The sequence below is a fragment of the Sylvia atricapilla genome, chromosome 13 (assembly GCF_009819655.1).
Source record: "Sylvia atricapilla isolate bSylAtr1 chromosome 13, bSylAtr1.pri, whole genome shotgun sequence".
NCBI classification, from domain to species: domain Eukaryota; kingdom Metazoa; phylum Chordata; class Aves; order Passeriformes; family Sylviidae; genus Sylvia; species Sylvia atricapilla.
This window is the reverse complement of record NC_089152.1, coordinates 10,078,415-10,091,036: the sequence shown is the minus strand read 5'-3', so window position 1 is coordinate 10,091,036 and position 12,622 is coordinate 10,078,415. Positions and strand designations below refer to the sequence as shown.

At 39.9% G+C, this 12,622-nt stretch overlaps 1 protein-coding gene across 2 annotated transcripts; it reads left to right on the top strand.

Moving 5' to 3' along the window:
- The first annotated feature begins 2,129 nt into the window (after window positions 1-2,129).
- On the top strand, window positions 2,130-11,874 carry HDC (histidine decarboxylase). 2 transcript variants are annotated; one of them, XM_066328375.1, is made up of 12 exons: window positions 2,130-2,282; window positions 3,093-3,265; window positions 4,304-4,417; window positions 5,162-5,284; window positions 6,081-6,215; window positions 7,118-7,261; window positions 7,511-7,577; window positions 8,347-8,509; window positions 8,615-8,705; window positions 9,855-9,953; window positions 10,633-10,734; window positions 10,922-11,874. In XM_066328375.1, exons 1-12 carry the CDS (start codon window positions 2,255-2,257, stop codon window positions 11,681-11,683), a joined length of 2,001 nt encoding a protein of 666 aa, XP_066184472.1. In that variant the 5' UTR covers window positions 2,130-2,254; the 3' UTR covers window positions 11,684-11,874. The 2 variants fall into 2 exon arrangements, with proteins under 2 accessions (XP_066184472.1, XP_066184473.1); XM_066328376.1 differs by having other exon boundaries at window positions 10,633-10,825; window positions 10,922-11,038.
- Window positions 11,875-12,622: the final 748 nt, after the last annotated feature.

Here is a 12,622-nt window from a genome sequence, read left to right as displayed (position 1 = left end):
AATTTAACAGCAGTGTAATCTCTATGATTTCTTAATAATGATAAGAGAGGCAGTGTTTCAGTGGTGATAGTGGCAACGTTCACATCCAAGTGGAGAGTTTCTCACGGTTGTGACGGCAGATGTTGGCACCAAACAATGAAATGAACCTTTCCTATTCATTCTGTTTCCTGTGAGCAAATATTCTCTTCATCATGGTCCATAACAAAACCCTTCTGAGTGCAGTGTAGCTGTAACAAAACCTTATTTACCACCAGCAACATTTACCCCACCTGTAATCCATTATAGTCTATTTTATTTTAGTTCCGAGCAGGACCTGCTGTTTGTTCTCTTCTGCACAAAATGAGATCAACCCAATGAAACAGTCACCTTTGAGCTAAAGTGTAGGGTACATGTTACATGAGATATTTATTATATAGTTCAACTCTGAAAACATTGTTAAAAATACCGTTCCTTATTTGCTGTTCCAAATTAAAAACACAAACGTAGTTAGCTACCATCTGTTTCTTTGAACAGATGTCCATATATATTAGCATATTAATCACTTGCAATGAGCTAAAATCAGAGTTTTTGAGAACTTTGGGCTCATTCTGCGTTGGTCCTGTGCTTGATGCCTGTCTGTTCTTAGTCTGTTCCCCTTTATGGGATCATTTACAGTACAGCCAAGAGATGTTCATAAATCTCTATTAAACATGTGGGCAGCTTATTTATTTTTTCCTAATGTTTCCAGAGCAATATGAGATAAAACAGATGAATATGCATACAGTAGTTTTTTGCACTTCTCTCCGTGCCTTTTTATCAATTTTACTTTTTTTTTATTTCGGTACATTAATCTGATGTGTGTACACATATCTGTGAGAAAAGGGCATCTTTTCTCATATCTATAAAACAGTTCCTTCTCAAGTATCTAATTGCAGCAGAAACTAGGAAAGGTTTCACACTGTTCTGTAGACAGTGTGCTCTGAGAACAATGTCAAAACTTCGTAGAACTATGTAAGTGGTTGTGCTGCATTAGAGTATCTGGGACAGAGAATCAAAGGTCCCTGGCAGCCAGTTCTCTCCTATGAGAGAACAGCAAAACTGCTGTCAGGTATCAGACACAGGGTTTGCCTAGCCTGGCATCCAGCAGGACCAGCCCCAAGCAGGAGCTTAGCTTATGGCAAAAATAAGCAAGAATATATTGTATGGGAAATAATTCTGGTGCTTAGTCCACAAGTCCTACCTCTCTGTTTTCCCAGAGCTGTCTGGTGCAGTGTAGAGCAAGTGAAGATGGGTAAAGATTCAACATTGAGTAGTGTCAAAGATTGTGCTGCCAGAGAGGTCAGGATGTGTTTGCAGGTCCTAAAACTGGAACAAGAAGCAATCTGTAAGGCTGTTCTTTGAAACTGAGAACAAATCCAGGTGGAGGACTTGGAGGAACTCTGGAGAGACAAGACTAAATCCCAGCGTTTATGCATATCATAAGGGAGAAGAGAAAGCACAGTGAGGGAAAAGGTGTGTTTTCCCAGCTCAGTGGTCTGGGGTGATATCCATGGAGGAGCATCACCCTGCTCAGTGTAACTTGCTCTGATCTGAAGAGTAGGAAACCCACAAAAAAGATCATTGCTGCTTCACATTGTAGTTCTGGAGCTGTGAAGCCTTTCCTTCCAGCAGCATGGGACTGACAGCATAAGGACTTAAGGACTGAAAGCTTGTGGGGATGTAGGGGTACTTCTTTTTTGGGGGAGAGGGGGTGGGAAAAGAGTTCTCAAACCAATTCTCAGGAAAATCCCTGTCTCCCATGTCGGATTTGTTCTATGCTGGTACCTTGTTCTAATGGCTACTGCTAGCACTGTAGCTGGATGTGCTGGCATAACATTTGCTACCTTTTATTTGATTTGAAAGCTCTTGAGCTTTTTCTCTCCCACAAGTCTCATGTTAATGTGCCTTATATTCATGGCATGGATTACTGTGATATTTCTGAAAGACTGATAGAAAATGAGAAAGGGCAGAGGCAGCTCCTCTTAGTGATACACTATCTTACACATCAAAAGAGCACAGATGAGAACATGACAGATTGTAAAAACCCTCAGCTGGGAGGAGTTAGATAAACACTCACCAATAACCTGCCTGTTAAACCTTTTCCAGAATGTGTGAGTCTGAGAGATAAAGGGAGCTATAAAGGGGGAAGCAGCGGGCAGGGCACCAGACCAAACTGACCACAGCTCCCAAAAGGTTGTGGCCCAGGTCTGAAGAGGTGCATTCCTACGGAATCAGAATGGAGCCTGAGGAGTACCGACAGAGAGGTGAGTGATCCATGGCTCTTGCAAATAGGTAACATTTGCTTGTGGAGATCAACTGTTGTAGGGCTGCGAGTGATACTCAAAATTAGGATGGGCTATATACTCTTCATTTGTCTGCTTGTCCTTGAGACTTGGATCTGCTGCGACTGAGGCAGAAATGTATCCCAGGGTTGAGTTTAAATTAATGGATTTAGAGTCTGTGGGTGATTTAGCCTTTTTGGTCTTACATCTAAGATGCTGTGGGAAAGCTGCCAAGCTGTAATTCTGAATAAACTTGTGCTGAGGGTTATGCACAGTAGCTCTTTCCTTGCTAACACCCTGCCTTGAGACAGCAGTGCTACTTGGACAGTTCTGGAGATGGAGAGCCAGTTTTGGTTCCAGGGCTGCAGGAGATTGCCTTAAAGAGTGGGGAAAAGGTGTGGAGCTATGCAACTGAGAAAAAGGGGCTTTGCTCTAATGACAAGGAAGTGTAGGACATTATGAAAATTTAATTCCTGTGAAATGCAGCTTTAGTAAATTTGTAGGCAGAAAAAATCTAACCTTTCAGTAACCAAACAAACTGTACTTGTACCGTGATTGTGTTTTAAAGGTACATTTGAACAGTTCAATGATGACACTGAAAAAACCCTGTGAACCTGTTTTAGAACATTGTAAGATGGGACAAGTTGGGTGTAGGAGGAAGGAGCTAGTGAGCTGTATTCCAATGCCATTGGAATCTCTCTGCAATGCTAAGGACAGATTTGTGTGGAGTGCTGGTACTGCTAGTTAGTGTTTCCCTAACTGAAACTCAAAACACTGGTTTGCCTCTTCCAGGGAAAGAGATGGTGGATTACATTTGCCAGTACCTGAGCAATGTGAGAGAGAGACGGGTGACTCCTGATGTACAGCCAGGTTACATGAGAGCCCAACTGCCAGACTCTGCCCCAATGGACCCAGACAGCTGGGACAACATCTTTGGAGATATAGAGAAGATTATTATGCCAGGGGTAAGAAATAAAATATAGTCATGACAGGGAAAAGCCATTACTACCTGGGGTGAACACCAAATCCTGGGAATGCACAGGTTCTGCAGAACATTGTTCTAAATAAGTAAAGTACCAAAAAAAGCAGCATAAATCTTTAGATGTTATGTCCACAGTTGTGTTCCTAACTGTAATTTTAGGGGTTAGATTGTGAGTGTGTTTTTAAACTACTTTATATATAGCTTATGTTTGCTTATGGGGAAACAAATTCACCAGTGTGAGAAAATCATTAGCTTCATAATGTCTCTGCCTGCTGAACCATATAATCTTAATTTCAGAGATGTGGAAACTCAGCACAGTAAGGTGAAACAACTCTTGCCCAACTTCATGTACATACAACAGTTGTCTCCTGTATGTAATCTCCTTTGAATGTAAAAGTCTGCTTCCTCTTGTACATAAATACTGCAGATTCTACTAAGGAAAATCAAATTGCCAAATTGCATGTTTTATGTAAGAAGCTTTTTCTGTCTGTTCTCAAATTTTTTTATAAGATGTTTGCAGAAACTTGATCTGATGTAGAAGAGGCACTCAGACTACATATAGTTATGCTGGTGTCCCCCACACAGACTCCTTCAGGTGTATAGAAGGGTTTATATAGTTATAAACTGCTGTGTTTAGCTAAAGGCAAGTTATTGTTTGACAAAATGAGCAACTTTGTTGCAAGGATTGCCTTTATAAAGATAAATATTTTGATAACTCTTTCTGACCCTGGTCTTTCAAACATGGTACAACATTCTTTCCTGTTCAGAATCTTTGTCTGCCTGTTTAATTCAGATAAATGCTTTTGCTGTTATTTGCAATTTATCTGTTAATAATGCAGTGTTATCATCTGCTAGTGCTGCTCCTCTGTTGATATTATCTTTGCAGCTCCCTGCTAGCAGATGTATAGTTGCATATATTATATTGCTGTAATCCTTTTCTCTCACTTTAAACAGATACTAACCACTACATCTTATGCAAAGTTTTGTGACATTTTCAGACTTCTACGTAATTCTATTCTAGGTAGTCCATTGGCAAAGTCCACACATGCATGCCTACTTTCCAGCTCTAACTTCCTGGCCTTCACTCCTTGGAGATATGTTGGCTGATGCAATTAACTGCTTGGGATTCACATGGGTAAGTTTTTGGGGGCTATTTTACACATTCCTCTCCTGTGTGTAATATGCAAGAGCAGGTCATAGTCATTCTTTTTTGCTCTCTGAGTCAGTATAATTATTTGTTTTGAGCAACTGTATGTTGTTGCGTAAATGAAAATTGTCACTTACAAAAAAAAAACCAAACCAAAAGAACATATAAGAACAAGCATTACCTAGTAGTAAGAGGTGAATGAAGAAAATATACTAGAAATGTCTGTTTCCAAATTCTTTGCATATCCCACTGTGAGCATTGTTCCTTGTCATCTAGTCTCAGTGCCAAGATAGTTACACAAGAAGTGTAAGCAATAGAGCAGCCACCATCCATGACTGCAGACTACATTGGGCTCCATTCCAGTTCCCCTGCTCCTTTGAGAGAACACACTTCCTATTTTTGCTCTTCTGAAAATAACTGTTTGATGGGCTGGGCCAGAATATTTGTGTATTTCGTATCCTCCTGCAGCAGCTACAGACAACTACTTGCTTAGGATTCTGCACACTGCAGTAGTTTCTGAAGCCAGTGTTTTCCCCAGTGCCGAAGTTGCCCAGATTTTTAGATGTGTAACTCTGCTTAAGAAAGTAGAAGCTCAAACCTGTAAGAAATTGGTGGGTGTGGTCTCTATGTAGCTGTGTCAGATTAGTTCCTTGACTCTTAGCTCTCAGTTGGATGAGGGATCAGTGCCCAGGGTGAATTGCAGCCTGATTTTCCTTTTAAAATTTTTTCTAGGCCTCCAGCCCAGCCTGTACAGAACTGGAAATGAATGTGATGGATTGGCTGGCTAAAATGCTGGGCCTTCCAGATAAATTCCTGCACCACCATCCCAACAGTGTGGGAGGAGGAGTATTACAGGTAGGGGAGATTAGAGATGGCTTCATCAACATTTTGCTTTCAAGTGAGTTTCTCTCTGCATGATAGTTTTCCTAGAGACAAAACTAACAAAATTTTCTATATGGATCTGAATCCCAATTTGGCATTATTTCCCCAAATTTTAGTATTAAATGTGGAAGATTATAGACTAGAAACTGCTGTTGCTTTTAGTGCTGTGTTATGGACAAACAGCAGGCATTCTTGTTGTCTTTTTAAGGATAAATGAGTCAGATTTCATTTCTTCTGTTTCACATCACCAAATTTTGCACTAAAGTGATTCTTATATAATTAGAGAAGGAATCCTTGTCACCATCCTTCTGCCCCAGCCTTAGCCACACAAGAAATTATTTTTCTTTTTCTCATGTCTAGTTTTTGTCTCTGAGAGGTGCAAGATCAAGGCCTGAACTGTTAACTTCCTTCCAGAAGGTGGAAGCAAGAGTTTCCTGGAATCAGTGTCTTTGTTATTATAGGGGCTTTGATCATCTTTGTAATTTTATGGGAAATGCTACATTTTATCTGTAAAACAAAAGGAAAATGTGGTTTATTTACTCCCCAGAACTCGGTGCTGCACGTTAAAATAGCAGTTAAAAGGCTTTGTTTTGTGTTGCTGGCCCAGAGAGCTGCTCATCAGCTAATGACTGACTCTCCACTGTGTCAGAGAAAAGCAGGAGTAGGAATAAAGAGGGGGTGGGTAGCTGGGCACTTCACTGATTTCAGCATTTCCCTGGCAAATTAGCAATGAAGTAGCCGATGCAGTAAATGAGCAATGTCTTTGCAGAGCACTGTGAGTGAATCAACCTTGGTTGCACTGCTGGCAGCAAGGAAGAACAAAATTCTGGAGATGAAGGTTTCTGAGCCAGACACTGATGAGTCCTCGCTCAATTCTCGCCTCGTCGCTTATGCATCTAATCAAGTAGGTTCTTAGGATTCTAAGGAAAACAAATTGCTTCTGTTGTCTCACTCAGCCTTTGTCATGTGAAGTCACATTTCTGCAGAACAACACAGAAATGCCTCACAAGCATGGACCAGTTCCCCTACTGTTGCTTTCTGCAAATGGGGAAGCTAAATCAGTATGAGGCGAGGCTTTTAAGGTCTTGGCAGTCCTCAACAGATTGTTTTACATTACTGATTTCTGCACTTCCTTCCTCTTTTTTACAGAGCCTTACTCCAGGAACTAGGTGCTGATCTCATGCTGCTTCATCTCATGTTTCCCCCCAGCCTCCTTCCCCCTCAGAGGCAGGCATGCTCAAGGCATTGTTACCTAAATGCTGCTTCTGACTGTGGGCTCCACTGTTGGCTTTTGCCAGCAAACTCGTTCTGTCCTTGGCCTCCTGAACTGAGCAATTATATTCCCCTGGGAAAATTTCCACAGGAGAGACACTCATGCTCATTCTCTCCTAGTATAACTGAAAGGACTTTATCTTGTAAGGTGTTTTGCTCTATCCAGAAGCGAACACACTTCAGGGTATTTATCTTCTTATGGCAGGGAAGAGGGAATAAACTGAGGTTGATTCTTTTCTAGAGGCTCTTTTAGGAGCTGGGTTTTGATAAATGGCCTTCCAAACACAAGATGAGGATGCCTATTCTTATATTTTAGAAACCAGTACCGTAGTAAATGAAGCATTCTTTGGAATTACAGTGTACTATTTCATGTAGTTACTCACAAAGAAGATGCTTTCAGACTTGTATTAATATGGATTACAGTAAGGTCATTATCTCTGTATTTTTTGCCATCACTGTTCTTTATAAAGCCATAATTTACCACAGCTGTTCAGCCACAGAGTTTGAGTTCTTACTGTTTTTCTTATTTTAAAGGCACATTCCTCTGTAGAAAAGGCTGGTTTGATTTCTCTTGTGAAGATAAAATTTCTGCCTGTGGATGAGAACTTTTCCCTCAGAGGTGAAACTTTGAAGAAAGCCATTGCAGAAGACAGAAAGAAAGGCCTAGTGCCAGTCTTTGTATGTTCAACTTTCTGGTTGGGGGTTTTGACATAGTTATATTCTTAATGTTGACATGAAATTATATACAAAAAAATTCTTGTTGTGTTAAAATACATTAGCTGAACATTCAAATGTATACAAGAATTTATATTTTATTAAATAAAAAGAAGTATTTTGACTGTCTGCAATAAACTGCCCACTTTTAAAGTCCTGCATCCATGTATTAAAAGAAGCCAAATCCATTATAACAGGTTTGGTTTTTTCTAGGTTTGTGCAACTTTGGGTACAACTGGTGTCTGTGCTTTTGACAATCTCTCAGAACTGGGTCCAGTTTGTAAGTGTCTTTTTTTTCCCCTGATTTTGATCTATGAAAGTATCTAGAAGATACTCTTAGGCTTTTTCATGCCAAAACCAAGGAGAGCTGAGTTTTTCAGACCTGTCTCAGGAGGACTGAAGTCAGTACAAGACTGCAGTGATTTCTGTAAGATTTAGATTAGGATGCTAAAATACATTCTATTCAAGATGGATGACATTTGCCAACTGATAAATCTTTGATGTGGTTATTCAGGAAATACAGACTGTGTGGTACTGTTGTAGGATGGATACATTAATATTTAATCTAGCAAAGGAGTTTTGAAGGTAGATTCTGGTAGGACATCCTTTCTATCAGCCAGTTTCATAGGTAAACTTGTCATGGTTGCCAATTCTATTCCAGCATAAATTCTGACCAGTAGCTGCTGAAGATCTGAGGAGCTTTCTCTTATGGGCCAGACTGTGGCTTCTATTTCTGGGTCTTGTTTTGTTTGCTGCTGTGTCTTTATTTTGGCTTTGTGCAACCAAGGGGTACTGGAGAAAGAGCAGGTGAAAGAAATCAAATGTTAAAAAGACTCACTCACACAAAATGTAGAATAGTGAATTTTATTACTGGTTTCAGCATTAGCCTATATTTTGGCGTTATGGATCCTCACCTTTAGAATAAAACTAAGTTGTCAACTCCTTGTCTGCCTCCTCCAAAACATTGCACCTGGTTTGCAGAGAGGAGAGATTAGCATGAACTTTGATTCCCTATATCCCTTATATAACAACAATCTTGATTCCAACAGGTGATGCTGAGGGACTCTGGCTTCATATTGATGCTGCATATGCAGGAACAGCATTTGTATGTCCTGAATTTCGATTGTTTTTGGATGGAATTGAATATGCAGATTCTTTTACTTTTAATCCTTCTAAGTGGATGATGGTCCATTTTGACTGCACTGGATTTTGGTGAGTACAGTCAAAGCACAAACAACACCAAAAGAATAACATTCAAATTGCAAAGGTCTGCTCTGCACTTATTTTGCTAAATCTAGTTCCTTCTACAATCGATAGGGTTAAAGATAAATACAAGCTACATCAAACCTTCAGTGTTAACCCTGTCTACCTCAGACATGCCAATTCAGGAGCTGCAATTGACTTCATGGTAAGTTATTATTTAAGTTGATGTTTTATATTGCATATAAATTTTTCAAACAGACTGTGAATTTCCTCTCACATTCTGGAGTACAATTATCTTATAACTGGTCTTACTACATAAACCAAATTATACTGAGATCCTAATGCAGAGAAAATAGCAAAACTTTGTAATAAGCCCTGGTTATGAAGTTTAATTATAAAATTGCTCTCAGATTGAAGTACTTAAGATTTTTACACAGATCCAGCCTTGCCTTTCTAATGCAAAGGGTCATTTCTGTGTATTGTGTTGCTGAAGTAATTCCTACTGGTGCCATTTTTGGTGGATTTCTTGTATCTCTGATATGTAATTAAAGAGAGAAAGGAGTAAGCAATGGAAAACCCATGCTCTGAAACAGCAGGAGAATGAATTACATTTTTTCTGCTGATTAAGGTATTCATAGGAGAGCTAAGAGGCATTTCACTGCAGATACATCTTACAGCAGATTTCAGTACAGTAATACAAAGGAATATTCACTGCCAATTATTTCTGCTATGATCTCACCCTAGTCCTGAAAAGATAATTGTTTTCTTGAAATCAATAGTGCTTTTCAGTAGAGTGGAGAGAGGGAGGGACAGAAAAAAAGATATTTAGTCCCTCTTGTGGTTAAATTGGATCCTGCACGTGATCGTGCAGCTTCCCTGAGATATTCCTTTACATGTTTTCTTACTCTTTTCCTTTAAGCAGGCGTTACTTTGTCTGGAACTGTCTACTCCAGTATCAAATCTTGCTGTTTATAGTTGATTTGGGAAAATGTTCAGGAGCTGAAGTGAGCACTAGTCAGTCCTAAAGTAAATGGTCACATCTTAAATTGATTAGGTTCTTAAATGCAAAACGTTGTTGTTATAAGCTGGTAATTAATTTAAAATTCTAAGCATATCTAGGCCATAAATTAGGGGGAATAGCCAAAATCTTATTTTTGCAAATAATTGAAAAATATGGGCACCCAGTGTTTCTCTGATGGTTGTTTCCTAGGCTTAGTGGATTTTCAGTAATACGACACTATTCATCTCAACTGAGGTTTCTGACCTGAGTCTGAGGCAAGAGATGTGGCAGTGGAAGAAGAAGTCTTCTTTTTGTTGTTTCTGCACTCACAGATGCACTGTTGTGTTTTCACAGCACTGGCAAATTCCACTGAGTCGTCGATTTCGTTCTTTGAAGCTTTGGTTTGTGCTTCGTTCATTTGGAGTGAAAAAGCTTCAAGCTCATGTCAGACAGGTGTGTGAATTACCGGTGTGCTGTGTTCAGTTCTTGGTAGGTGAGATTAGTAAATTCAGGGACGCAGAGATGAGTAACAGAAATCCTCCCACAAGCAAAGCTTGCATATGAATACTAAATGTGTGCTGGTTTTACTCTAAAATAATCTGCAAAGATTGAATGTGTAGACAAAACATTTCCAGTCCCCTTCTTGACAGCCCTGGACAATGGAAAGGGGCTTGGTCAGACACTGCCTTCTGCACTTTACTGAGCCATAATCTGGAGAAGCTTTCTTTGAGGTCAAGTGTTTGGGAGGCAGGCTGTGATGAATAGCTGGAACCCATCACTATGAAAATGGACAGGCTTAAATCTGTGATGGAGTGTAAATACGAGAGGTCACATTGTGGATCAATGGGTGTGCAAAAGGACTCTAATATGAGAAGACACATTCTGCTTTCAAACCTCCTTCTAGAAAATCCCTATGTATTGGCAAATTACTCAAGTTCATTGTCAAGGGTTTGGGCAAATAGAGACAGACTTTAAAATTCTTAGCTTTGATGTAATTTTTCTGTTTGCTCTTATTCACACATTGGAATGATGTGTTTTAGTAAGGAAAGGAATTCCTTTTAAGTACCCAGTTTAGCATCTTACAGTGGGTTTGTGACAAACAAATGATAACTTTTTTCCCCCTTAATTATAGGGTACTGAAACAGCCAAATTCTTTGAATCCTTGGTTAAAAGTGACCCACTGTTTGAAATTCCTGCCAAGAGACATCTGGGACTGGTTGTATTTCGCCTAAAGGTAAAGAATGGCCCTTTTGCACATCTCTTTGGAAGGAAGTGACCACAGCTGATCTCTTCCCAGACATTAATACCTGTGAATATACTTCCATGTAAGAATTTGTGATTGCAATTCTTAGATGTGTTTGGATGTCACTGGAAATTCTAATTATAGTATTTTTTTTTTTTATTATTCATATTTAAAACAGGGTCCCAACTGGCTGACAGAAAAACTCCTGAAAGAACTGAGCAGTTCTGGCAGGCTCTTCCTCATTCCAGCAACCATCCATGACAAGTTCATCATTCGCTTTACTGTGACATCTCAGTTCACAACCAGGGAAGATATTCTGCAGGACTGGAGCATCATTCAACACACTGCAGCCCAAATCATTAGCCAGAATTACGGGTCACACTACATCAATTCTGGTGATGGGGCAGGAATCCCCACTACAATAGTTCAGCCTACTTCTGATGCCATTAGTAATGTTCCTCAGCTTAATTTAGATGGAGGGAAATACAAAACACCTTCCAGAAAAACAGTAGCTCAGCCTAAGAAGTTATCAGTAAGTCCCAGTACATGCGTGATTAGTCAGCAGGTGAAAGGTCAAGAGGATCCTCTGGATGACTCTTTTCCAGAAGATGTCCAAGATGTTACCAAACATAAGTTAACCTCTTTTTTATTCAGTTATTTGTCTGTTCAAGGCAAGAAAAAGACAGCACGTTCCCTTAGCTGCACCAGCGTGCCAATGACTGACAATCTGGAGCAATGTAACCCCAAAGCAGCAGCCACTGACAAGAAGGAGTCTCGTGCAAATGCCAGAGTTCTTCCCAGGCTGCCTGAAGACATGATGATGTTCAAAAAAGGTGCCTTCAAAAAACTAATTAAATTCTACAGTGTCCCAAGCTTTCCAGAGTGTAGCATTCAGTGTGGTCTTCAGCTGCCTTGTTGTCCTCTGCAAGCCATTGTTTAACAAGTAAGAGAGCTTGGTCCTTAGAAAGAGAACCAAAGTTTGCTTATTCACATGCAATACTACATGTTCTTTTGTTCAAAATGTAAGCTGTGGCAATGACCACTGAGAAAATGCCTGTGCTTTTACTGGTGAAAACCTCATGTATTTATAGATTAAAATGTCAAATAAATCTTGTAGGCCTATACATGAAACTTTCTCTTTTGTAGACTGTAGTAAAGAAAAATGCTGATTTGTACCTTACTAGTCCTGGTAATGGACAGTTTCCAGCTGGTAGGCTGGAACCACTTTGACGAAGTCTGCTTGCCCCAGGAGAGGATAAACAATTACAGGTCTCTGTTTGCACCACTGGTTGGGTTTATTTTTTTTGAGGTGGGGATGTGGGGTGTTGATATCTTGACTTAAACTGTCCAGACTGATGTGAGGATCTGTGTGTGCAGACAATGCCAGCATCAATTGTGAACTGTGCAAAAAGAAAGATGTAACTTCTCCAAGAGATTTTGCTGCAGTAGGGCAATTTTCCCAGAGTTAAACACAGCAGCTCTGCCAATCCATCTGTTCTAATCAGCTAAGAAAGGTTTTGTGCAACCATGTTGCAAAACAGTTGCCCTTGCAAAGCACCTGTGGTCTTTCTCAGCATTACCTAAGGTCTGTACATCACAAATACATGAGGAAAGAGAGGAGGAATATTTCCCTCTTTCTCATAACAGAGAACTAAAGGGGCATTATGGAAGAAAGGGTCTCGATACAGCAAACAATTTTTTTGCTACAAGAGACCAGTGATTTATGTATATAAAAAATTGAGGGGGAGAAAAATCTATGAGAGACAAATTTCAATTTAGGGATAGTACAGTTGAGTCAGGAAGCATGATGATTGCTAGGACTTTATTCTGGGAAAGCACTGCTAGATGCTCACTGCTTTCCTTGTAGTTGTTTCCAGAC